General features: G+C 47.0%; 3 protein-coding genes across 3 annotated transcripts; 2 read left to right on the top strand and 1 right to left on the bottom strand.

Moving 5' to 3' along the window:
• The first annotated feature begins 638 nt into the window (after positions 1-638).
• Positions 639-2,683, top strand: LOC149277920 (cyclin-dependent kinase 4 inhibitor D-like). The gene is made up of 2 exons (XM_089502595.1): positions 639-779; positions 2,339-2,683. The coding sequence occupies exons 1-2, from the start codon at positions 639-641 to the stop codon at positions 2,681-2,683; spliced, it is 486 nt and encodes a 161-aa protein (XP_089358721.1).
• A 5,197-nt stretch (positions 2,684-7,880) lies between these two features.
• Positions 7,881-16,111, top strand: LOC149277919 (protein KRI1 homolog). The gene is made up of 19 exons (XM_089502559.1): positions 7,881-7,956; positions 9,064-9,134; positions 9,627-9,732; positions 9,974-10,064; positions 10,667-10,721; positions 11,099-11,148; positions 11,448-11,541; positions 11,621-11,698; positions 11,861-11,976; positions 12,485-12,611; positions 12,822-12,917; positions 13,296-13,466; positions 13,563-13,635; positions 13,736-13,848; positions 14,009-14,159; positions 14,488-14,618; positions 14,924-14,988; positions 15,084-15,179; positions 15,559-16,111. The coding sequence occupies exons 1-19, from the start codon at positions 7,881-7,883 to the stop codon at positions 16,109-16,111; spliced, it is 2,313 nt and encodes a 770-aa protein (XP_089358685.1).
• Positions 16,112-17,608: 1,497 nt separating this feature from the next.
• LOC149277918 (cysteine protease ATG4D-like) lies at positions 17,609-24,858 on the bottom strand. Its single transcript, XM_089502558.1, has 10 exons — positions 24,663-24,858; positions 24,295-24,378; positions 22,587-22,760; positions 21,141-21,459; positions 20,175-20,239; positions 19,434-19,576; positions 18,587-18,665; positions 18,108-18,184; positions 17,873-17,992; positions 17,609-17,791 (listed from the first exon to the last, which is right to left on the bottom strand). The coding sequence occupies exons 1-10, from the start codon at positions 24,856-24,858 to the stop codon at positions 17,609-17,611; spliced, it is 1,440 nt and encodes a 479-aa protein (XP_089358684.1).
• Between the last annotated feature and the right edge of the window lie 1,139 nt (positions 24,859-25,997).

Genomic DNA, 25,997 nt, shown 5'->3' with positions numbered 1-25,997 from the left:
CCATGCAAACATGTATGATTAAAAAAAATATACAGTAACGTTACCCGCATCCATAGCAATAATAGGAAATCCTTAATACTTGCCTCTAAAAGGAGTGTTTAGAAAAAAACTTTTGATCTATACAGCATGCTTGTGCTTAGAATGTAAGAACGATCTTGCTTTAACTGTGTCATTAGAGGGTTAAGATTAGACATCAGTGGGTTACATGCACGCCGAAGCGTGCCGGGTTGTGTATTGATGTCGAGGCGTTTGATGTAGTGTATACATATACGAGGATCTAGGCTACCACCAAGTATGGATCAAATGTTATTCAACTATCTTTGTGCGTAGTACAAAGGCACGGTCTGTATTCTCCGTTGGCCATTTTTATGTTCGTCTGCGAGAGGTCCATAAAGCGGTTCTCGGCTATTTGAGGTTGAAAAAATACCGTATTACCGGTGTTTATCGCTACTCTGAAACCAATACGCGCTTCCTGCACCAACATTGCTACATTCATTCATATTGTACAACAATTGTAGCCGTGATCTGTCCTTCAGCTTATCTCCCCAGGACATGTCTGAAATACGCCGCGTTGCTTTAGTATAGTAATGTAATCTCGTTCTCTCTCTCTCACAGCTCCCTCTCTCCCACTGTCCCCCATGTTGCTGCAAGAGACCGGTGCTGGAGACCGCCTGACGAGGGCCGCAGCTCAGGGAGACGTCCCGGAGGTGAAGAGGCTCCTTCAGCAGGACCGGATCCACCCCGATTGTCTGAACTGCTTCGGAAAGACTGCCCTACAGGTGGGAAAAACTGCCAATTTTAGATCATACCAATAAAGTGCAAACCAATGTTATCTTAATGCAGCCCTATTCTGTCCTTTTCTGCACGAATATAAATTGCCTGCCCACATACATGGCTATTCCAAAAGCTGGCGTCGTATTGCAATTCTTTCTTGTCCCATTTTGCGTCGTTTAACTAGGACAATCGACGTTTATTCCACGGGGCATAATAGCGCTTGTGTATTGAGAAACACCGTCCATCATCGTATTTGTTCTGACCCAACAGAAGCCGCATCCCTGGGGCTGAGGCGCTCCCATTGTTTGATGCGACGGTTAAATCCATTGTCGTGACACTCCCTGCACACTATGGGTGTGTGTGCAATTAGCAGACAATCGCATCCACACCCAGAACTCAGGGGTTAATTAGAAATGTCTACGTGTACTTTAAAAGTCTCATGGAAGAAAAGTGTTTTACCTCGTTTTGTCCCAATAAACTCCCTTTTATCTGCAGACCTGGAGGCCACCATTGCTGTCGGTCATGTGATATTTTGGGTGACTTTCCCACCTCCAACACCGCACTGAGCTGATGCTTTATGGCAAAGCTAATGAAGTCCGATCCCCCATAGATTTTCATTAATCAGAGTGTCTTGTAGTGTGATTAAGACTGAGCCATTCTATTGTTTCCCACAGGCAGAGTCTGGGTGTTGGTAGATTGGGTGCAGATAACAGAGCGAGAATTCATACAATTGGCTGATAAACTATTTGAAAAGAGAGAACCCTATCTGATAAAAAAAAATAATAAATCTAAATACAGCTACAATAGAGATCAATACACGTTAATGACATGCAAAAGACAAGCTGTCCCTCAGTAACCTCCATCTGGACAAGGCATAGTAGCATCACTGCCCGAACCCTGTCTAATATATATCAAAAGGGCCAAAAAAAATAAAATCCGGTATAATTAACCCTACGCGTTTCACTGTGGGTATCCTCAGGGGATTTCTGACCGGATCGGGTTCTTTCTTTTCAAAGACTTTATCAGCTAGCGGGGTTTTGGCCCCCAGTGATCCAATCTCTGATCAGAACAGATGCCTGAAAATATTATATTATGGGGCCCAAACTTTCTTCTTTTTTATTATTTTTTTAAGAAAACACAATATTTGTGAAAATGCTTTTAAAGTGATGGCGGTAATAAAATGTACAGTGGAAAATCCCCTTTAATAGTTTCTCTCCCTGTTTGCAGCATCTTTTATTTCTTTGTGCTTTCTGCGCCTCCCGGTTATGTTACCTTTTCAGGAGAAATCCCTAGTACATTTTTCTGCAACGCACGCTGGCCCTGCATCATGTATAGTTTTATGAGGTGACATTCAGAAGCTCCCTAATTTAAGTATGCTTTATACAGGGCCGGTACAGGGTCGCCATGCCGCTTTGGGCTTAGCTGAGCGTCTTAAGTATGGATTAACCTACTTGAGTTAGTCTTTCCATGTCTGCCGTTTTCATTGTTGAATGCAAAGTTCCAAAGTACGAGACATGCGCAGCCGCCGCGTCTATCCATTCACTGTCACCGTCTCTCCCGGCAGGTTATGATGTTCGGCAGCACGCCGGTGGCAGCTGAGCTCCTGAAACAGGGCGCCTCGCCCAATATTCAGGACTCGTACGGCACGACGCCGGCTCACGACGCGGCTCGATCCGGCTTCTTGGACACCCTCCAGGTCTTGGTTCAGTATGGCGCTGACCTCAATATTCCCGACGCCTCTGGTTCCCTTCCTATTCACCTAGCAGTCCGCGAGGGCCACGTCCCCGTCATCGCTTACCTCGCTTCGCGCTCCAACCTGGCACATTCGGACCGGGAGGGGCACACTCCCCCGCAGTTGGCCGCCATCTTGGATCCTCGCCTGGCAGCCCTCTTGGAACTAAGTACGTAGAGACCCAAAGTCTTGGTAATGCGTCCGAGAAACAATTGGTACGGTACGCTGTACCGCGACCTGAAGCAGTGCTTATCTCTGTATTGTGCAATGTGTCCGTTTTCGAGGTGCATTTTGTTTGCCACGTCGGGCCAGTACTGCGGCTTGTATTATAGGGAATTCCGTTTTAGACGTGGGCTTTAAGTGGGGCCGGGGTAGCTTGCACCCGACAGAACTTACCCCCCAGACAAACTGAGGGCTGAAAGCAATGGGTCGTGGGCCGTTGCAGTGTGTATGTATAAAATGTGTATTGTGTATTGTACGGTTCTGCTAATACTCAGGTCATGTTTAATTATTTGTACGTTTACAATTACCCCCCCCCATCCTCCCGCATTACTAGTGATAATTATAATCACTACAGCGCTGTGAACAAAAGCATCCTATATAACTACTATATTCTGTAATATAAACACATAGAAGGCAGCGATTCCCTAAAGATGTTACTAATTGTAGCCACATTATAGAGATACTTTACGCTTCCGCTGCCTGTCCCCGCGGCCCCCGCTCCCTTTGCAATGTGCTCCGTTTTCATTTACCCGCCGGCAGTGGGCAGATTGGCAAACAATGACTTTCCTATCTGTCTCCCACTCTGCCGGTCGGTAAATCCCCTGACGTGGCGGCCACACATCGCTCCACAATGGCCCGAAGCGCGCGTGGGATGGCTGCGCTATCTCCAGACCCGGGGAGCGAGGATCCGGGGCGGTTCTGTAAAAGTGCCGTGTTGTAACTCCATGGGTGCCACAGACGTCTTTGCGGTACTCTGCATGGAGCCTCGTTGCCGGGGGGGGGGGGGGGGGGGGTGTATGTTATATGTATTATATTTATAATACACACATATGTGTTCAATAGTCAACCGGGATTTTTATCCATAGACATTTTAGGAGCTACTGTTCTTTCTTCTCAGAAAAGGCTGATTATTTACTGGACTGCCTTTTTTTTTTAAAACCCCGTAATAGTAGCTTTCACAGTCATATTCTTGTAGAAGGCCACTAGCAACCCGAGGCATACACTCGCGCACGCACACCTCTATCGCATTAATCCCCGTTGGCATTAGTGGCGCCCAGCAAGGACATTCTGCAGTATGCATACAAACCGTTCTCACCCCCCCCCCCCCCCATCCGACTCCCAACGTATTCGTTCGGCCGTTAAATATCATCCAACCCTTTTTTTCTCCCTCATTCAATTAGCCTTTAGAGGCTCCTTTTATAAGCCGCTTGGATCTCGACTCCAGTCTTTGCTACGTATAGATCAGACGCCGTCCTTCTTCAGACCTGAAGAAATACTGTAAAGACCGGACTTTATGTCTCAAACGATATCGCTGTCTGGTAACCTTGAAGTAAAATAGTCCTCTAACACTATGCATAGAAATGTCTTCATATCCATTTAAATACCAGGTCCCGGTATTTAACATTCTTTCTCTAGTGACCCGAGCCGGAGCGGTCGTATCGTAGGTCGCTTGTAGACATCCTCCGGGACAGAAACCGCTTCTGACCCCTGTAGGGTTAAAACGGCCAAGAGCTCCTTCTGGGTTCAGTTTGGTCGGTTCTAGAGCCGGTTCTAGGGCCAGTTCTAGAGGCGATCGTGGTCTCATGTCTACACGCCATGCCAACTGATATTTAAAAAAAATGTATACGTGCCTTAGAGACGCGTCCTGCAGACTGCACAATTGCTACAAACCTTAATTCTTTGTTTTGTTTTTATGTATACAAATGAATTTCCAAAATTGATTGAAATTTTTCTATAGTTTTTTTTTTTTTGCTTGATTTTAATTATATTTATTGAATATTTGAAGGAACCGTTTGCATTAACTTTTTTTTTTTTACTTAAATTAATATTTGTGAACTTGAATATTTGCTTATTTTATTGTTATGAATTGATGTTTAATTTATAGGTGTCAGTTTAACTTGTAAGAGTCAACATTTATCTGCCGTTTTTAAAATGAATAAACAATGGGTTAATAAAAATGAATAAAACAAATGCATTGGTGTGGATTTCTGAATTTGATTAAAGGGCCTGAATATTATCTTTGTTTCAAGTACCATATCGGGCAATTTTAGTAGAAGGTACAGACTCTGTGTCCCACAGCCCCCTCCTGTCTGTGTCGCCCTGCGGTGGGAGGGACAGACTCCGTGCCCCATAGCCCCCTCCTGTCTGTGTCACCCTGCGGTGGGAGGGACAGACTCCGTGCCCCACAGCCCCCTCCTGTCTGTGTCACCCTGCGGTGGGAGGGACAGACTCCGTGCCCCACAGCCCCCTCCTGTCTGTGTCACCCTGCGGTGGGAGGGACAGACTCCGTGCCCCACAGCCCCCTCCTGTCTGTGTCACCCTGCGGTGGGAGGGACAGACTCCGTGCCCCACAGCCCCCTCCTGTCTGTGTCACCCTGCGGTGGGAGGGACAGACTCCGTGCCCCAAAGCCCCCTCCTGTCTGTGTCACCCTGCGGTGGGAGGGACAGACTCCGTGCCCCACAGCCCCCTCCTGTCTGTGTCACCCTGCGGTGGGAGGGACAGACTCCGTGCCCCATAGCCCCCTCCTGTCTGTGTCACCCTGCGGTGGGAGGGACAGACTCCGTGCCCCACAGCCCCCTCCTGTCTGTGTCACCCTGCGGTGGGAGGGACAGACTCCGTGCCCCATAGCCCCCTCCTGTCTGTGTCACCCTGCGGTGGGAGGGACAGACTCTGTGCCCCACAGCCCCCTCCTGTCTGTGTCACCCTGCGGTGGGAGGGACAGACTCTGTGCCCCACAGCCCCTCCTGTCTGTGTCACCCTGCAGTGGGAGGGACCCATAGCCCCCTCCTGTCTGTGTCACCCTGCGGTGGGAGGGGCAGATGCTAAAACATGAGTGGGTGGTGGGTATGTGGATTAGCTCCCAGCAGACGTGGTAATACAGTGAGGGTATGTAAGCATGCATGGAATCAGCAGCCTGAATCTAACAAGAGGGAGGAACGTGTAAGGTTTGAGGTCTTACAGCAGGTGGGACACAGGCAGATTGGGGTCTTAGGAAAGTACTATCAGGCGCTTTGATTCCATAAATGTACTTTTGTCCTGGTTCACCATAACGCTGTTATCTGATATTTATAAGCAGTATTGCTTGTCTGGGAAGGTCGGTGCCCTCGCAGGGAGCAGAATAGATCCATAGATTCTGCTGGGAATGCATTCCCCCCCACCCCCCCGTAAGTCTCGTTTCAGTAGTGGCCAGGCAAAAGTTATCAGAGATCCCCCAGCAAGACTCTACGCGTGCCGCTTAGCAGAGGTCCGCCTAGTCGAGCCCAAAATGTGTATCTTCATTTGCCCGGTTTATCTGTATGATGGGGACCAGCGGCGAGTCTGGCTCTCTGCTGTTGGTGGTCACCCTCAGATTGAGCCCTGATGTTACCCCAAAGACCAAGCACCCAACAACAAGCTGAGCTTCAAGGCTTACTAGTAATTCGTTCTGGTGGTTGAGTATAAATAAGGGGGACTTCACAATCAATATTCCCCTTGGGACCCAAATGGCTGTACTGGGGGGAATCAGCAGGGCTTCACCTATAATGTTGGACCTGGCTGGTCGTGGGGTCTACCGGTTGTGTTGTAACGATGACCGAATGTTGAGGAACTGCTGCTTTCAGAGCGTTTTTACACCCTGTGAGCCCCACCGACCTATCCCTGATCTGCCTCCAACCTCGAAGGATGAAGCCCAGAACTCCTGGGGATTCCCAATATGATCATCGATGCACGGTGTAGACTACAAACAGTCTGTTGTCAGGCAACACCTGACCCCCAAGCCATAGAGACTACAAAATGTGATTGTTGGGTCCAGATTCGTGGTCACCAGAGGTTAAAAAAAAAAACAAAAAAAAAAACAAAAAAAAAACCCAACTGAATCACAGGGTAAATCTTCCCAAATACGAGGGGAACCCTACACTGGTCACCCTAAGATTATGGGGAGGAGGCTCTAAGACATATCCGTTCCACCTTTGTCCGCGGGTACGTGTGGCCCCAGGATTTACTTATTCCCGCTGCTATATGAGTAGAATATGTCGGGGTGGTGGCCCCGTGGACTTGCTCTGTTTTTCCAACAGGAACAAGAAAACTATAGAACACGGAGTAAGTAGTTCTTAAATTCTGTAATCTATTTTCATTCTGCTTTCCTTCTAATCCCTGAATTCTTGCCTGAGATTACGGTCTTAATCTCCGAGTTTCCTCTTATAATAATACTCTTTATGGCTCGAGAACAAAATTCGGTTAATATCCGATTAGCCACGTATGGCACATATTAAACTTGTCCTTGCCAATTACCCCTTAAAAATCAGCATGCCAGCCATAAGTAGTAGCGGTGTTTACTACACACAAGCATACAATAATACCCCCAGCAGTCCTTTCTGCCCCTTGCAGGGTATAGGCTTTTTCACTCCTCCAAGGTCATAGAGACCAGGCTTTGCAGAATAGAAAGCGGTGCTACAGCAGAAAAAGTGTTAAATCCCAGGTCCTCTTTTAACCATTTAATAAACTGAGCACCCACACACAAGATGCTAGGAGGGATGAGACCGACCACCTAAAGCACCTGAGATCTGCTGCAGACAGACATCACCAATAGTAATTAGACTGCTTACCTGCTGCTGAAACAGAGAATCTGACAGCAGTAAAGACTCCGACCTTAATCGGTTGCTGGTCTCGTCTTAGATTCAGGAGCCGTATGCCGATCCCATGCATGTTTAAATCCCCTTACTGTATTAGCATCTACCACTTTTGCTGGGAAGCTGTTCTACTTATCTACTACTACTCTTTGGCGTAAAGAAGGTTGTGCATTAAAACACCACTCACCAGACACGTGTAAAAAGTAACATCATGGACTTGGCAGCCAGAATGAATCAATGACTAGTCTGTAGCGGTAAAAACACAATAACTTTTATTAGTTGGGCACTACTTTTATCATAACGATCCTCCGGGTTCCCTTTAAATAGAGCTTTCTGAAATCCTCCAATAGCGTGCGCTCATATCAGAAATCAGCCACGCCTTCCTTTTCTTTGATTTGCTACATTTTGGAACGCAGGAAGCGGAAGTGTAGTCGTGGTAAGTTTCTCAGAGCTCTCTCAGGATTGGCTGGCTGGGAGCGTTGGAACGCATGGCTTGGAAGTAGGCGTGGTCTCGTCACTAACGTGTTTCCGGGTCACCAGCAGCATGGCTGAACTCAAGATAAATCGCAAGTTCGCTGAACGCTACGATCGGTACCGGGAGAAGGAGGAGCTGCAGCGGCGTGAGTCATCTCCCAAGGGCCCGGTTTGGCCCCGGGGACCTCCTACATAACTTTTTTTTTTTTGCTTGAAACACCAGTCCCAGCCGTTACTCCGGTCCAGGGCTTTCCTCAGATCCCCATAAATAACGTTATGTTAATAATACGCACAGTCAATAAAGACACTAATCCGAAACACGTATTACTCACCTTATTTACAGTGACTATCGATCGGTTTAGCCAAATACCGACCGAATGTAAACATTATAACCGTGTCAGTGAATGAATACCCTGTGAGCCCCGGAGAATATATTATTAACCATTATTCATGTATCTTTTATAAGTGATTGCACGTAGTTACACGTGCATCCCAATTCAGAAATTGTACAGCTCTCCGGAATATGTTAGCCCTCTTTCACAGGGAGAGTGGTAGATAAATGGAACAGCCTCCCAGTAGAGGCTAATACACTTACTGGGTGTCACGCGCATTAAAGTGAATGTCGGCTTCACAGGGTGGCCCCGCTGGTATTTCTAGACGCCGCTACCTGCTGTGTGTGGGGAGACATTGCCTGGTTATACATCCCACATACTGCAGGGCAGCACACTATATTCAACACATAAAAGGCCCGTTTGTCCTGCTGCAAATGTTAATGACCAGCACCAGCTGTCAGTAGTGAACGCTTTATACTGCATGCTCGCTGCGGGGCCACAAAACAGATTCCTCATCCTGCCCAAGTGAGGGGGGGTGGATTTTGATTGATTTTGTGATTAGTTTGTTTTAATAAATACAAAATGCTGTCATATTCTGCTGGCCAGAGGACTTCTGTGACCGACTGCACCAGACTGTACCCTGCGGGGGATACTGGGATTGTAACGAAGCCCCGATATGTATAAATTATCACTGAATGGCTCAAGTAGCCATCGGGTAACCCCACAGACGAGGAGCTGTGACGCCCCCACGCTGCAGGTCGGAGTATGTAGAGCGTCAACCTTGGGCGAGCAAAGAAACGCCTGCTGCTGGGTCAAGGAATGGGTTTTATTGGGATGCTTCGCCGTCGGCTCTCTGGTTGTTTAGAACGTCTGAGTTTAACTGGAATTATCGCTGAGTTCTTGTCTTGTTTGTCCTTCTAGTTAAAGATCGTTATGGAGACACAGAAGATAACAGCGACAACTCAAGCTCAGAGTCAGACGAGGAAGAGCCAGTGAGTATAATGGATCTGACAGACTGTCACCCTGCGGTGGGAGGGGCAGACTCCGTGCCCCATAGCCCCCTCCTGTCTGTGTCACCCTGCGGTGGGAGGGACAGACTCCGTGCCCCATAGCCCCCTCCTGTCTGTGTCACCCTGCGGTGGGAGGGACAGACTCCGTGCCCCATAGCCCCCTCCTGTCTGTGTTACCCTGCGGTGGGAGGGGCAGACTCCGTGCCCCATAGCCCCCTCCTGTCTGTGTCACCCTGCGGAGGGAGGGACAGACTCCGTGCCCCATAGCCCCCCCTGTCTGTGTCACCCTGCGGGGGGAGGGACAGACTCCGTGCCCCATAGCCCCCTCCTGTCTGTGTCACCCTGCGGGGGGAGGGACAGACTCCGTGCCCCATAGCCCCCTCCTGTCTGTGTCCCCCAGTGTTCACTCCATGCCCCTAGCTCTTTCCTGCATGTACAGATAGTTGAAGGTAACATCTGCTGGTTTTTCTTTAGACGATTGACCCCGCGTTGGATAAAGACTTCTATAGAACTCTTTCTCTGCTCAAGAAGAAGGATCCCAAAATATACCAGGAGGATGTTACCTTTTACACCGAAGAAGGTGAGATTTGGCATCATAAATAATAAAAGTAGGTAGAAATAGTTACATAAATCAGTACTTTTGTGAAAAGTAAGATTTTTGGCTTGTGGTATCTGACCAGCCAACCAACGTATAAAACGGGCAAGACCGCCGATCTCCTCTAACCGGCCCACAGTTTATCGTCTGCATAAACCAAACGCGGTTAATAAGCCCTTGTGTTGGCCGTCGCAGTATGAAGTCATTGCCTATTGTTGTTTTCTAGGTTCACCGGCTGCCAAACAGGGTAAATCCTCCAAAGAGAAGCCGATGTACCTGAAAGACTACGAGCGGAAAGTTATCCTCGAAAAAGGAGGGTAAGGAGTACAAAGCAAGCGATGGAGGGCGCGGCGAATGCACCAAGGACCGTCGGCGCTCAACCGTGCCGTAGAGTTGGCTGGAGACTTCTCCATTTATATGCTTCCTTTACTCCTCCCCGAGACTCTAGAATTATCCACCGGTTGTGAGACGTTCCTCCTCCTCTGGGCAACCCACCCAAACCCGTAGTCACGTGTCTCCTACACCTCGTCCCCTATTATACCAGATTCCAGGCCCCCCTCCAATTGGTTCTTCATGGCATGATTCCGGTGGCTGTGGTTTTGCAGACGGTTGGTGGTTCGGGGGCTGCCCGCGCTTTCCAAATTCCCTTTTCCCGGGTACCAAACCTCACTGCCACCTCTGGGGTGTCCCATACTCACCTTCCACGGTTGCACGAGTCAGGAGCCCCAATGCTGTGATGGTGGAGTAGAGCAGCCCCGTCTCTGCTGTTGATCTGGATCAACCAGATTTGGGTTGGGTTTTGTTGCTACATTTAAAAAAAAGTAAAGATCTGGATACTTTTTACATTTTATTTTGCTATGTCTCATATAATTGGCCCAGAAGTGGGAAAAAACATGATTTCCCTTTTTTTTTTTTTAAGTAAATATGAGGATGAAGAAGAGTCAGATGAAGAGGACAACTTCATAAACGATCAGGTAAATCGTATTGGACAGAGATGAGTTATTAGAACAAAACCGCAGTGACCCGTTTAGGGGGTCAGCCCCACGGGGGGTGGGCACCATGATCTGATGTCTAGATCAGAACCTCGCTTGAAGCACTCGAGTTATGCAGGACATCGAGAAGGTAGTTCCCGAGTCCTTGACTCTTCGTGTGACTTGAGGACCGGTATTGAGACTGCTAATCTATCCTCTCACATCTGGTTCTTCAGCCTCGATTACAGTTGTTACCACGACCCGTTGTGACTTCTCACTGTATGTCAACCTGTTTGTCCTCCCCATTCATATTTATTGACCGGCAGAATATGTTGATTTTCTAAATAGTAATTAAAGCCCAATTTTTTTATGTCCCACAGCGAGCTCGTTCTCCAACGTACCTGGAGGAACAAAAACAGATCAAAGAGAGGTGAGTGTCACGGGCACGGCATCTGATGGCCTCGGAACATTACAGATAACAAACAATGCCGCCGATTGACACAGAGATATAGAGCTGTGGGCCGGACTGGGCAATAAATGGGCCGGAGGCAGATAAATGATGCGAGAGGTGGATCTGCGGTGTGGTGGTAACTGACCAAGCGCTGCTTGGCATCGGGCCACAGGGCATTTGCCCGGATGTCCAGTACGACCTGGACGAGTACATCTCTAGTAGACGGAGGGTGAGAGATGCAAATATCTAATGGTTTGGTTTCGACTCGTGATTTGCAGCTTTCGCCAGTTTGTCGAGGAGAGCGATAGTGATGACAACGAGGAGAGTACAGCAAACCTGCTAACAAAGCGCCTTAAAAGCAAGAAGGAGCAGGTGAGCCGCGTGCGAGTGACACACGGCATTCCGACCGGTTTACCAGGTTATCTTAATACGTCTTAATTACGTTTCACAGGAACAAGAGGAGGAAGAATACTTGGCGTGGTTAAAAGGTCAGAAGGACTTAGAAGACAAAGAAGACGTCAAGGAGTTGGTGAGTCCGGTGACTGCAGGGTTCGTGGAGAGAGAGCTCAGCAGGGCACCGCCGGGGTGTAGAGGCTGCATTGGGGTAGTTTGAAGCGTTTCGGGGAGTTTTTTGGTGTAAGGGTCCGTTCAGGATCGGCAACGGAATGATGTTGCTGTTCTCTGAACACAGAATTACCTTAAAGATTACTGGTCTAATCCGGCTCTGGACGAAGGGGAGAAATTCCTGCGGGATTATATCCTGAATAAGGAGTATATAGAAGAGGATTCCGACGAAGAGGACGAATGGTGAGTGAAACGCCCTTAATGAAAATGTTGCGCTCTATCTGAAAATCTGAGGGTCAGGAAGCAACTTCCCCCAACCGATATTGTCAAAGGATGTAAATGCTCGTAGGAGCTCCACTACCCCTACCCTCTATCATACCTCCTACCCTCTATCATACCCTCTATCCTACCTCCTACCCTCTATCATACCCTCTATCATACCCTCTATCCTACCTCCTACCCTCTATCATACCCTCTATCCTACCTCCTACCCTCTATCATACCCTCTATCCTACCTCCTACCCTCTATCATACCCTCTATCCTACCTCCTACCCTCTACCCTACCTGTCCGACAGGTGCCATATGTACGCTTCTTATAAGAACTTAATGTAACACATAGAAACTAAGAGACATTCAGATATCCGCCACAAAACGAACCACTAACACCATAAATGACACTAAAATACAGCCGGGTATAGTGATGCCGAGTAGTTGTTTCTGTAATAACACCGAGTTCCGTTGCTCGCTCAGCGCTCCTGCTCTGGAGGAAGCTCCGCATGTGTCCGATTCTGAGGATGAGGGGGAACTTTTCCTAAAGAAACAGGAAGATTTCGAGAGAAAATACAACTTTCGCTTTGAAGAGCCGGATTCGGATTTGGTGCGTACACGACCCCCCCGACAGGCCCTTTTTATGCGCAACACGCGCGGCTATCTAGTGCTGTTTGACTGAGTGTCATGCCTTTCTTTCTTTTATTTTGGGGTATAATATGTCTTTTAAGGGGATTTACGTTTTTCAGCCCCAGTGCCTAACACCCCCCCCCCCCCAGTATGTATCTTCATATGATTGACATGTCTGCCTTTCCTCCAGATAAAAACTTTCCCCAGGACCATCGCACAGTCCGTGAGACAGAAGGATGACCGCAGGAAGAAGAAGAGAGAGGAGACAAAAGAGAGAAAGAAGAAGGTAGGAACAGGGAAAGGCAGTGAATTATGTCACAAACTGTTATTCTGATGACATCACATTTTTGTAGAAACATCTGGCATTTGGAATTTAGTTCAGTCCATGTCTCTGCCCTCCTTATCCCGTAGAACTTACTTGGTCCTTGATTTTGTGATAGTCAGTATAGCCTTATGCCTACCCCATGCCTCTGGCACACTGGGGAAATGCATGGCAGGCCGGTGGCCGATAGGGCCGCATGCTTACTAAGTTCAGTCACTGTTATTAATCTCTTAGTGAAGATGTACATATTTATATGAATGGAATGGTTGTGAGGCCATCATGTTGCTGGAGCTCCAACATGAAGGATATTGGCACTAAGCTCTTACTTTATCTCAACTTCAGGAAAAAGAGAAGAAACAAGAGGAGCTGAAGCAGCTGAAGAACTTAAAAAGGAAGGAGGTGTGGGACAGACTGGAGAAGCTCCGGGAGTTGACCGGAGAACGAGCGTTGGGTGTCAACGAAGAAGACCTCCTGGAGGACTTTGACCCCGAGAAGCATGACCAGATCATGGCGGTGAGGATGGGTTGTACCAGCTGGTATTTGGGCAGTAGGTTTGGGTGAGCACCGTACTGACCACAGTCTTCTCAACTACCATCTTCTGTTGGATAGAAATGCTTTGGGGATGACTACTATGGGGTAGAAGAGGAACAGAAGCCACATTTTGAGGATGAAGGATTGGAAGGTGAGCGTTTCCATACCCATCGTCTGCTGCCCTCCCCGTTCAGTGTTCGCTCCTCCCTTTCTTATATTTGGGCTCACTTACCTTTTCTCCCGTCTCACAGATGATTGGAACTGGGACACCTGGACAGGAGCGGAAGAAGAAGATGCCACAAACAGCCAGGAGTGGGGGGAAGAGGAAGACCTCCAGATTCACTGTGAAGACCCAGACTTTGTGGTACGGCTCCTTTCCCCTCGTCACCCCGCTCCCTCTGCGTTCTGTTTATTATCTTTTTAGAAATAAATGTTTGCACATAGGCCGCTAATATAAAGAAGTTAATAATAACATTTAGCAGACCAGTGTTCCACGCTAAGTTGTGATCACCATCTTCCACCAGATGGATGCCGACTATGACCCCAACGCCCCTCACCAACCGGCGCGCAAGGAGCGGAAGAAACTCCGCATGGAGATGGAGAAAGGCGGGAAGAAGAAGAGGAAATCCAGATTTGCAGAAGTCGTGAGCAAAGAAAAACCAGTCTTCAACCCAGGTGAGGTGGTCTTCAAACGACTACCTGGCATTTACTCCTCCAGGGGTCTATTCACTAAAGCGTGAGTTGTTAGGACTGTGGTAGTTTCCACCCCCTGAACTTGGCCTTGGCTGATAGTCCATCTATCTGAAAAGTCCAGTATGCGTATATTTGTTCACCGCCAAAAGGTAACCCATAGGGGTGTTCTGGGGCTAAATACTCTATTTTAAAGATATCGTCTCCGCTGTGGTTAATGCCATGCGTGGATCACTTTTAAATGCCCTGAATCTTCTCTGAAGGGTTTCATGGGATAAGCGCGCAGTAAGTTTGATGACGTCCCTTTTTGCAGATGATAAAACATTCCAGCAGTATCTGGACGAGTATTATCGGCTGGATTACGAGGATATTATTGATGATCTGCCATGCCGATTTAAATACCGTCAGGTGTTGCCCTGCGACTTTGGACTGACCACCGAGGAGGTACGTACGGCTTAGTTACGCGTGGGGGGTGGTATATATAGTGTGGATCAGGGTGATATATCCACGCTCCTCCATACATCACAACCACCGCTCACCTGTTTGGTTGTAATCCTACGACACAGCGATGTGTAGACGTGAACAACAATCCCGACAGCAGGTGCTGCCGACTCCCGTCAGTCAGCAGGATCTGTATCCAGTAGGGACGTTCAGATTATGAGGCTACGCATCGAATATGGAATCTGATGGCAGATTAGAGCAATTCTTCTGGTCTATGCATTTATTTCTACTTTCTGCCCCCCCTTTAGGTCCTGGCAGCCGATGACAAGGAGCTGAACCGATGGTGTTCCTTAAGGAAGACCTGCATGTACAGGTGAGCGCTCACGGTGTGTTTTTGATATTCGGGCGGCCTCGTTAGCGGGTGCGATAAGTTGGGGCCGGTGACAGATGCGCTTCTCTATGTCTCAGGTCAGAGAAGGAGGAGAGCCACGATCAGAACATTTACACCCAGAAAGCCCAGAACATGTGGAAGAAGCAACAGATCCTAAAATCTCTGACTCAGAGGTGAGTTATTTTACGTTATACAGGTTACCCACCTGCACTGTATATATATTGATGGGCAGGGATCTATGCAGGTAATGAAGGACTTGTCGTCATTTTACTGAGTATCCTCTTTTTGTATGAAGGTTTTATTTGCCCTGGCGTCGTAGTTCACGTGGATTTTCTATATCTACCCCTCCCCATGCTAGTGCCACATTGTACCCTATAAAATGTAAGCTCATAAGAACAGGGCCCTCTTCTCCTGCTGTAACAGTAGGTTTTGATCTCTAATCATTTTAAAGTGTCAAACCTTTTTCTTATCGTAACAGCGCCACGGCATCTGTTAGCACTATATAAATAAATGTATTCATTCTGGACCCTAAACGTTACACATTTATTACAGCGAGGAAACACCTGAATCGGCAACATCCTCAAAGCCCAAAGTAGGAAAGAAACGCAGAGAAAAACTAAAGAATCAGCTACCGGGGGAGAGCGAAGCAAGCGAGAAAGAAACCGGAAACAGCCCCCTACACAACGAGGAGTCTGCGAAGAATCCTCCCTCGGGGGGCGCCAAGAGCCAAGCGCAGAGCAGAACACCGGCTGAGGGCCACGGGGTTACAGCAGACAAGGTGAAGAACTCGGGACCGGAGGTGGCCCCTGCCCTGGAGCCAGATACTACAAAGCAGGGGGTAAAGAGACAGTTACCGGAGGACAGACAGACAGACCCCAAGCAAGCCGGAGCTACCCGATCCCCAAAAGAAAAGAGGCGGAAAGTGTCAAGGAAGGGAGGGAGGTTGTTGGGCAGCAAGGTGAGGCTCGGAGGCCGGGAGTTCAGCGGCCAGAGGCTGCGCGCCTACGGCCTGAACCCCAAGCGGCTGCGATACAGACAGCTGGGAAGAGAAAGGAGGAAGATGAGAGAGAAGCAGAGCAAGAACAAGAGCGCCAAGGAGGACTAAGCGCTGCGGGACACGCGGACTCTGCAAAAGGCCTAGTAACCACCGCTATCTTCGTATTCACCATTCATGATGCGCTTAGATATAGGCAGGGAACATTTTAACAAACCGCCGGTTTAAAAAGGTTTATTTCCTTACATAAATAAAACATTTTCCGAATATACAGATTTCGGTACTTTTTTCTCCTGATTTAAAACGGACAGACAGACATGTATTCCAGTGTATTGTATGCAGAGCTTCGACAGCAGCAGAGGGGGCTCCGTTATACTCAATACATGTGAGAATAGCGCCCCCCTGCTGTCAATGAGTACAAGTCAAAGGGTGACTCCCATCACGTGGAGTTCTAGCTGCCATTCCTCATCTGTCCTTTTTATTATATTCAAGAATAAAAAAAAAATATATAAATAGAAAAGCCGATTGGACGTGTTCTGGGGAACTGAGAAGGCCTTCTCTGCGTTTAGTGACAGTACCGTTATATGTTAAAAGGGCAGCCTGAATCTGAAAAGGAACTAAAATTTAGGTTATTAGCATTAAATACAAATAATACCCCATCGGTAAGCTTTTGCTTTCCGCACCGGGTAAGCCAGGCGATGGGATAAGCTGATGGCGACTTTGATCACCTCCCAATGGCATATACTGGCCTAGGTCCGCTAGGCAGCCCCTCTCCCTTGTTAACGGCCATAAGCTCCCTGGTTTCGCCAGTCGGGGCAATCAGAGACCTGCTTTTCAAACAACTCATTCACACGATGGGTATCTATGCTGCGCTAGCACAGTCTGCGCCGGACTTGTCCTCCAGGGTGGGACGCAGGTCCTGCGGGACCCCCATAAACACACCACTGAGTATACGGTTCAGAGCCAAAAGCTGAAAAGTCTTTTGTTGGTTCATCAGTAAATAGAAGAACGCAGCTGGTATTTGTTTCCTCCTTAAATACATTTATTGAACCAAGTCTAATGGGTTTCATGGGGCAAATTAACCCTTTTCTGTACTAAAAAAAACTCCCTCGGCAATTGTAATGTGACGGCTGGGACTAATCCCCAACAGGGGGGTAACCGAAGCTCTAAACTTTTTATATAAGATGTCAATGTATTTAAGGAGAAACCCAGATACGCTTTATTCCTCTGAAGCTGGTTTTTATTTTAAAGAGAGGAAGCAAATTCGGTAAAGATGATACCTTTATTGGGTAACTGACGTATAACGGAGTGCAAGCTCTGAAGGCTATCTAGGTAGTTTCTTCAGGCACTTGATACCTGAAGAAGAGACCTTGATTTTCTCGTCAGCCAATAAAGGGATCTTTACCAAGTTCGCTTCGTCTCTTTCTATGGCTAACACGGTCCAACGCTATACTTATTTAATAGCGGTTAACTCTTTAAAGCCTGTACTTCTAGACACCAGTGTCCTTCTCGATTGGGCCCCACACTGTTTCAAGTAACAAAAATAGTGCTTTGGACGGGTTATACCGCGAGTCCGTCCGGTACAGAGAGGAGAGACCCCCCCCCAGCTTACAGGAACTCAAACTCATCTGAGCTGGGCCTCTTAGCCATTCCCGTCCTGTTGGTGCGAGGTGGTCCACGGGGTGGTGCGCGGGAGCCCTGCGGCCGGTCCGTACCGCCGTATTCCTGAGCCTGTCCGTCCGAAATGCTGAACACGGGATATTTCTCCTCCGCCGTCGGGGAGCTCAGCACCTGCGGAGGAGAGGAGACGGGTGAGACGTCCGAGGAGACGCGCAGCCTTCTGAATGAACGCTCAGTGATTGTAGGATTTACCTCCTTTAGATGGTCGCAGAGGGCGCAGAACGCTCTCTGGTTTCGGGCGTAGAAAGCAAAGGTGCAGCTGGGATCCATTCTCGTGATGGACATTTTGCGAGGGGAATTACAGTGGAAGGACTGGATTAAAAAACAGGGCATGTGTTAAAACAGGACAGCTGGCCGAACGCCGACCCCCTAGCCTCCCCCCCACCGATTTCTCCCGGACGCGGGACTCCCCGTAACGGACGTTTACCTCGAGAGGAAATTCCTCCTTGCTGGTATCGACGTACGGCTGACAGTAATGAGGGTCCAGGTACAGCAAATGATTATCTGGAAAGGCAGAGCTCTTATGAATCATTGGTTACTTCGCTAAAGGGAAAGCCGTGGCTTCGACTCCCTCACTTCACTATTCATTATGAAGGGCCGACGCTGGCAGGTTCCTCCAGCTACAAAGGCTGAGCTGGCCCTGCAGAATGTATAAGTCAATGTATAGGGAGAGTAAAGAAATCTCGCTAATTTAATTATACATTTTACAGGGGCAGCCGAGCTCCTCCTGTAGCAAAAGCTTCTTCGGGATGGACCTTTGTAGCATATAATGTAAGTGAACAGAATTCTCCTGCAAACTCCTGTCAACTCTCCCCTTAGTGAATAAACCCACTTGTTTCTCAACACACCGATAACATGCAGCATGCGCCATATAATAATAAGGATTCATTTCACATCCATACTAACCTTGGTAACCAATGAAATAGAGAGAATGTTTGGGTTTCCCACCGATAATGCCCAAACAAAACGGCATGCGCAGGAACTCCTAAACACGATGATAGAAAGGTTAGGAGTGATGCGACCGCACAGACCGGGAGACACAGTCCTACATATCCTCCTGTCTGTGTCACCCTGCGGTGGGAGGGACAGACTCCGTGCCCCACAGCCCCCTCCTGTCTGTGTCACCCTGCCGTGGGAGGGACAGACTCCGTGCCCCATATCCCCCTCCTGTCTGTGTCACCCTGCGGTGGGAGGGACAGACTCCGTGCCCCATAGCCCCCTCCTGTCTGTCACCCTGCGGTGGGAGGGACAGACTCCGTGCCCCATAGCCCCCTCCTGTCTGTCACCCTGCGGTGGGAGGGACAGACTCCGTGCCCCATAGCCCCCTCCTGTCTGTCACCCTGCGGTGGGAGGGACAGACTCCGTGCCCCATAGCCCCCTCCTGTCTGTCACCCTGCGGGGGGAGGGACAGACTCCGTGCCCCATAGCCCCCTCCTGTCTGTATCACCCTGCGGGGGGGAGGGACAGACTCTGTGCCCCATAGCTCCCTCCTGTTTGTATCACCCTGCGGGGGGAGGGACAGACTCTGTGCCCCATAGCCCCCTCCTGTCTGTGTCACCCTGCGGGGGGAGGGACAGACTCTGTGCCCCATAGCCCCCTCCTGTCTGTATCACCCTGCGGGGGGAGAGACAGACTCTGTGCCCCATAGCCCCTTCCTGTCTGTGTCACCATGTGGGGGGAGGGACAGACTCCCTGCTCCTGAATCACGTCATTCACTCACTACGATGTAATAGCCCCCGCTTGCGGTTCTTACCTTGACGCAGTGTTTATACACCGGATTGAATGTTTCTCCTCCAAGACGCACGGGCACCAGAATAATAACTGCCCTCCCAGCACTGCAGGTGTCGGATGCAGGATCCACTCCCCCCAGCAGCTGCTCCACATCTCCTCTGTACACTGGGTCAGAAATGGCAGCGGGGTCAGCACAGAGTAACTGTCATTTTTACCATATGTTTGTTAAACCGTGGTCCTCATTTCCATATTTGATGAACCCCCACAAATTATACATGGTCTTTATCAGGGGAATTAGGGCGGTTTACACACGATCAGCGATGCCGACAGTCCAGGCTGTTGAAAAGGTGCCTGCCGCTGCAACAAAGTACCTGCCTGTCCTAATGGGCCACAGCATTTAGGACATGCATGTACGTCCTAAGGGGACTGAAGGGGTTTAAAGGCCGACTGATCAGTGGCAATCCCCTTTCCAATTATGTTACAGTCAGTAATGTCCTTGTTTTCAATGAAAACAGCTAAGTGACCTCAAACTTTTGAATGGTAGCCTAGATACAGGCATCATATAATGTAACAGAATGGGCCATTGTATTTTGAAATCAGGCGTAAGATTCCATATAGCTTTAAGAACGGGAGATTATTTTTTTTTTTTTTAATTCCCAAAACTCGGCTGAATATAAAAAAGCAGACATCGCGGTTATTCCTCCGTTTGGCCGCCACGTTCATGCGGTACATGAATGAGACCGCGCTGGTTTCACTCTCATACCTGTGCAGTCCTGAGACACGTAGACAGACAGCTCTGGGAGTTGAGGCGATCTCTCTAAAGCTTTCCTGGAAGAGAGGATCGAAAACTGAAAATGCCAGCTCTCCAGAGAATGACACTGCCAGGTGTGATGATGTCATAATACATCTTAACTCTTGGACTGCTGCCAGTGGAAGATGGCCACTCATCAATCATTGTGTAATTTATCACACATCTAATTACTTCCCCTGGGATTCCTAAGCCCGAGTCACACACACCAGTTGTTAAACAAGTTACAAACAGTTAAATCGATGATATGAGCCAGACTACCAGGAAGAGGTTGCCCGCTGCTCTTTTGAATAAGCCATCCGGACATATAGGCAATTCGTATGTTATAAGAAATAATATCAAACAGGTGCATTCTCAGTCATTACAATAAACGACCTCCGGCACCGACTTCTAACTTTGAACAAAGTCGATACCTTTCGTTGGGCCAACATAAAAAAAAAAAAGGAAGTAAAGTTGCATACGCTTTCAGGAGCTCAGAAGTCTCTTCTTCAGATGGAAACATCCAAAGTTTATGTAACATTATGTAGCTTTTCTTTTGTTGGCCCAATTGAATCACCTTCAACAACAGAGTCCATTTCTCTTGGGCTAACGCACTTTATCCATTTCTTAACTAAGCTGTGACATCATCAGGAAGTACGTATGAACAGATCGCTCAAGCAGATATTTACATGCATTTTTAGCACAATAAACACATTGAATTTAATAACATTATCTTGAACTTTAATATACATATAACAGGGGTGTCCAACCTACGGCCCTCCAGCTGCTGCAGGACTACATCTCCCATAATGCTCTTTCAGGTAAGGGGCTGGCTGAGGAGGATGGGAGATGTTGTCCTGCAGCAGCTGGAGGGCCGCAGGGTGGACACCCCTGACATATAAATCTTGCTGCTTGTTAGAGAGGATTGTATCTATTGCTCACCGCAAAATGTGCGCCACGATACTGGGACCATACCAGTCTCCTGCCTTTTTGCCAAAGCTGCCCCCTAACGACACCATGCGGTGCAACCCAAACGGAGCGCTAGGGTGGTCGGACAGCCAGTGTAGGATGTCTCTGTGGATCTGCTCTTGATGGGGGTTCTGTAGGTGGCGCCGGTGAGGCACAGCGCTCCGGGGAGAAGGAGCTCGGTCCTGAGGGTATTTCATTAAGGAAGCAGGGCCAAAGTGGAGAGTGTTGGAGGACGATCGGATGGGTTCCATGTCTACTAACTGAGTGTATAACGAGCCGGGCCAAAACCATTCTGAAGAAGAAAGAAAGGACATTAATGTACATCATGTCTAGGTTTCAGTAAGGCATTTGACACTAGAAGACCCGTACATCGCATTGTTTGGTTGTTAAAATAGTTGAATGAATAAGGAAATGGTTGAGCGACAGGAGGCAGAAGGTTAGAGTTAATGGAGTATATTCGGAGGAAGGACTTGTTACTTGTGGGGTTCTTTAGGGATCAGTACCGGGGCCCATCATTTTAAAGCCTTTAATAACAATATTACAAAAGATTCTCAGGGTTCTGGACATTCCTAGTGGAAGAAGGCTAAAGATTTTAATAAATTAGAAGGATGGCTGAAAATGTGAAAGCTGCAGTTTAACATTGATAAATGTAATAAAATGCATTTGTGACATTAAAATCATAAAGCATGCTATAGCATTGGGGGAATTGTTGGTAACAAGATAATACAGGGATTTGTAGTAACAACTACGGTTTACAGAATAAATCATATTAGAAAAAGATTAAGGGATCCTAATATGTCCAGCTTGGAGGAAAGAAGAGAGATGAGATGTGATAGAAACATTTAAATATATAAAGGGTTTTAACAAAGTACAGGAGGGAAGTTTATTTCAAAAGGAGGAGAAACGTTAGAACAGGAGAGCATGAAATAAAAATAGAGGTTCAGAGGCTTAGATGTTTTACTTTGGTGAGTGGTGGATAAGTGAAAGAGTCTTCCAACAGAAGTGGTAGAGGAGAATAAAGAATCTGCTGACATGCTATAAATAAGTGTAATGTAAGAGGCAAAAAGAACAGCCGATCAGGAACAGAAAATATTCTAATGTCAAACAGGGTAACGCAAGCAACATTAGTTTGTTATACCTAAAAAGGTGAATCCATTTAGAAATAACTTGTTTATTCACCTACTGATTCATTGTTAAGGTCTATTGCTGGAACATGTGACTGAGAGTATATGTTTAAATCCCAAAACAAGATGATATTCATCATTCTCAAGCCATGAAAGCTTTTATCCACATTCTGTCGGGTGGATTAGGTTGTGTGACTCTACCACCACTGAGATACAAAATGAGAAAAAAAACACCCCAAAATTAACTATACAGAAGCAAACAAGGACACTTTTTTTTCCTGGGATCCACGCTAACCTCTTGACAGAAGATGGACCAGCAGGCCTTGGGCTAGCAGCATCTGTGCGCTCCTAATCATGCACCCCCAGCCGCAGTCGGTGGTAAGCGGTGTCCCCTCCAGGGCAGGAAAGTCTCTTCTATACGTCAGCCAGACCCGAGACACAAAGTCGTTCTGGAAACGCTCTATGTCCTCTGTAACGGGAAGAAGTAACATACTTAATTCTGCCATTATAACCACAGCTCCGAGGAAGAGACATCAGGAGAACCGAAGAACTGAAGCAAGGAGATCAGTAGAATCTTAGGTGGATTTTATACGGTCCTAATATTTATTTAAATAAGTTTTAAAAAAAAAAACTGGTGCAAGACTCAAGAGAGTAGGTGAATAATGTCTGTCATAAATGTTCATAGGGTAACATTGTCCACAATGCGAAATATACCGGTATCTTTTGCACTCCTAGCATCGTTTAGTTGACCGATTCCCTTTAAAAAGCCTTTAAATGACCTGGCAGATCCACCAAGGTCTTCCGTGTTGCTTCTGCCAAGAAAATAAGTTTGCTTTCTCCTGAGTATTTGGACAATAAAGCTCTGTATCACGTTCATTATCAGATGAAGGGAGGAAGAACATATTTTTCAAGGTCCTGGCTACTCGCCCAGACAAGGTAGGAGCAGAACGAGGCAATGTAGAAGATACCATCGGTAGTCTAATGGTTAGGATCATCATCATCGTCCTCCATACACGGTGACAAATGTATTTTTCTTCAAAACACTGCTAGAATAGGGTTTTTAAGCTTGCTGTTACTTGAAAGTGGCATAGGCAGCCCCCATACAGGAAAGTCCCGTTTTAAATTAAAATGCTGTTGAATTTTACTCTCACACCAAAAAACAACATCGACATGCATTAAGTATAAAGGCGCACCATCAAGATGACTTATCACGCTGGTCATCTCTCATTCCAACCGTATAAATGTTACTGGACTAAACGTGGATCAGTTTGCATTAAATTATATGTTCTAGACTGCAATTTTCTATAAAGATTTCTTGTGTTTTCAATAATTACACCTTTCACCATAATTAAAAAAAAAAATTATATCCTATCCAAATCTTGTTATACCGGTTTGCATGAAACAATAGCCTCTCTGTGTATAATCCTGTCTGCTCCATGCAAAAGTGGGCATAATAATAAAATTATTGTTCATAATATTAAATTATTAAAATTGTATTTTGTTATTTTGAGTTCATAAATAATTAGTAAAATAAATAATAATTTAACTTGTAACACCAGTTACCACAGCTTTGTATCTTTTTATAAAAAAATAAATAAATTAAATATTAAATCAAGTAATAATAAAATATTAAATTACAATTTTTAGTTCATTATTATTAAAAATAATAATAACTAAGGAAAAACCTTACTTGTAACACCAGTTATCACAGCTTTGTATTCTTTTTTATTTTTTTTTTACAAAAATAAAATATTAAATCAAGTAATAATAATAATAAAATATAAAATTATTAAAAAGTTATTTTGTTATTATTTTCATAAAAGTTCATAAAAGGAGGAAGCGGCTAGGTTACACAACCATAAGTGGAACAAAAGAGCCTAAATAAACCAAAAGTACGTTCCAGTTGCAAAAAAGAAACAGCGTGATGAGCCGGTAACTTCCTCATCGTACAGGCGACCGCGATGTGAATAGTTTTGGTTATCGAGTCTTCCTCGGATACTCACCATCTAGTCTGAAGTTGTAGAGTACTCCGAGCAAGTAGAGGGGTGATGCGGTGCTAAAATTAGTTTTCATTTTTACCGTCCAGCCTAAAAACAAAAGGAAAAAAGATATGCCCCCTGAGGATAGAGTCAAACTACCTCTCCGGCAGCTCAGGGCCGACCGAACCCTTCGCGTTCCCTGCCCTGGAGCGCCTCACCTCATCATGAAAGGTAGACTTTTAATATAAAATAATTATTATTTTAGGATCAAAGGGAGATTAAATTCTATTTTTCCCGCTTTCCCTGACCTATGTCTCCAAGAACGGGGTAAAAAAAAAAAAAAAAAAAAAAAGAATTCCTGCCCTAAAACATTTTTGAGATGAAATAGTTACCGTATTTGACATTGTTCCACGCCGTGAGTAATTTGCTCTTGATTTTATCCACCTCGTCGGTATCGCTCTCCCGGCCGGCTGCCTGGTAGCCCATCTTGGTCTGATCGTTACGTTTCGTCAGGTTCCTGCGTCCGTCGGCCCGTCGCGACCCCTCCGGGCTCCCATACTGAATGGCCGCGGGAGAAACAGAATTCATCGAAACGCGTGGGCCTTCCGAGAAGAGAGATGGTGGGATCCGCGTCAGGCTGGAGAAAGAGAATACAAGAATGATATGCGACCTGCACAAAATAACTGAATTCTCATAGGAAGATAAAGTTTGCTGGCAGATCAGACCCATTCTCCCGTCTAGTCGCCCGGTTTCCACTTTCCAGATATAAACACTCAAACCTTAACCTTAGATACAGGCATGTTTCATTTGCTTAATTGTTTAAAATACTACTTCTGCTGGGAGGCTGTTCTACTTATCTACCACCTTCTCAGTATTGAATTACACCACCAGACTAGTTTCTAGGCACTACCTGGCCCCAAAGAGACACGTACAGCTCTGACCCCACCAACCCAGACAAGTCATTTTCTTCTAATAGCTCACCCGTCACCCTAAGTAACGTTAAGCAAAGGTGCCTTCATACCCAAAACAAGTGATAACATTAAACCAGTATTTATATGTCACCTTTATACACGCGCTGGGTATTAACCGAACCGGCAGGAGAATAACAGATTTATTATTACCCAGTCAACGGCACTCATTTGTCGACCTCGGAAGGACGAAGGGCTGAGGTGACCCTGCCGGGACTTGAACCCGTGGCCCTGAGGTTCGGGCAATCTCACCGGTTTACGCGTTTCGCTGAGTTAGCCTTAGCGTCGCCAGGGCAACCGGCAAACTTTACGGATTGGAATCGGTCCCCCCCCCCCCAAAGATCTCACCTCCGATCGTCTTCGGGTTACCAGGGTAGGCTCCGCTCCATAACCGGCCCAGACAGAATCTTATCAGATCACAGCGAGCGGTACGCGCTTCTCCGCTGTAAATACAGAGCGAGATACCGCATTATATATAATATATACGGATATAATAATATTTTTGCCTGCGCTTTTTCTTATTAAATTATAATGAATAAATCGAGGAGTCAGACTGTGTGACCCCCAGAATCTGCCCCTTCACCCTGAGATTGGGGTAAAAAACCTGTGACTGAGGGGCAAACCTTGACAGGTTTAGTGGTCCCTTTACAGCCAATAAAGAAAGTTACCCCCCCACCCAGTCCCACCTTCCTATCCATCAGAAGCCCCACCAATAACAACACACAGACCTCCGCCCCCGTGCCCGGTCAATACCTCCAC

Source organism: Sceloporus occidentalis, unplaced genomic scaffold, assembly GCF_023333645.1.
Source record: "Sceloporus occidentalis isolate IW3139 unplaced genomic scaffold, rSceOcc1.0.p SCAF_205, whole genome shotgun sequence".
In the NCBI taxonomy this organism is placed as follows: Eukaryota; Metazoa; Chordata; class Lepidosauria; order Squamata; family Phrynosomatidae; genus Sceloporus; species Sceloporus occidentalis.
This window is presented reverse-complemented; position numbering and strand designations above follow the sequence as displayed.

What these genes read in the sequence shown, in the direction of transcription:
- LOC149277919 (XM_089502559.1), top strand. Translation starts at nt 7,881, where the DNA reads ATGGCTGAACTCAAGATAAATCGCAAGTTCGCTGAACGCTACGATCGG. An exon ending in GAAGGAGGAGCTGCAGCGGC is followed by an intron (nt 7,957 to 9,063) that starts GTGAGTCATCTC and finishes TTGTCCTTCTAG; the next exon opens with TTAAAGATCGTTATGGAGAC. An exon ending in AAGAGCCGGATTCGGATTTG is followed by an intron (nt 12,612 to 12,821) that starts GTGCGTACACGA and finishes CCTTTCCTCCAG; the next exon opens with ATAAAAACTTTCCCCAGGAC.
- LOC149277920 (XM_089502595.1), top strand. Translation starts at nt 639, where the DNA reads ATGTTGCTGCAAGAGACCGGTGCTGGAGACCGCCTGACGAGGGCCGCA. An exon ending in TCGGAAAGACTGCCCTACAG is followed by an intron (nt 780 to 2,338) that starts GTGGGAAAAACT and finishes CTCTCCCGGCAG; the next exon opens with GTTATGATGTTCGGCAGCAC.
- LOC149277918 (XM_089502558.1), bottom strand. Translation starts at nt 24,858, where the DNA reads ATGAATTCTGTTTCTCCCGCGGCCATTCAGTATGGGAGCCCGGAGGGG. An exon ending in CTACAACTTCAGACTAGATG is followed by an intron (nt 22,761 to 24,294) that starts GTGAGTATCCGA and finishes TTCCCGTTACAG; the next exon opens with AGGACATAGAGCGTTTCCAG. An exon ending in AGGAGGAATTTCCTCTCGAG is followed by an intron (nt 17,993 to 18,107) that starts GTAAACGTCCGT and finishes TTTTTAATCCAG; the next exon opens with TCCTTCCACTGTAATTCCCC.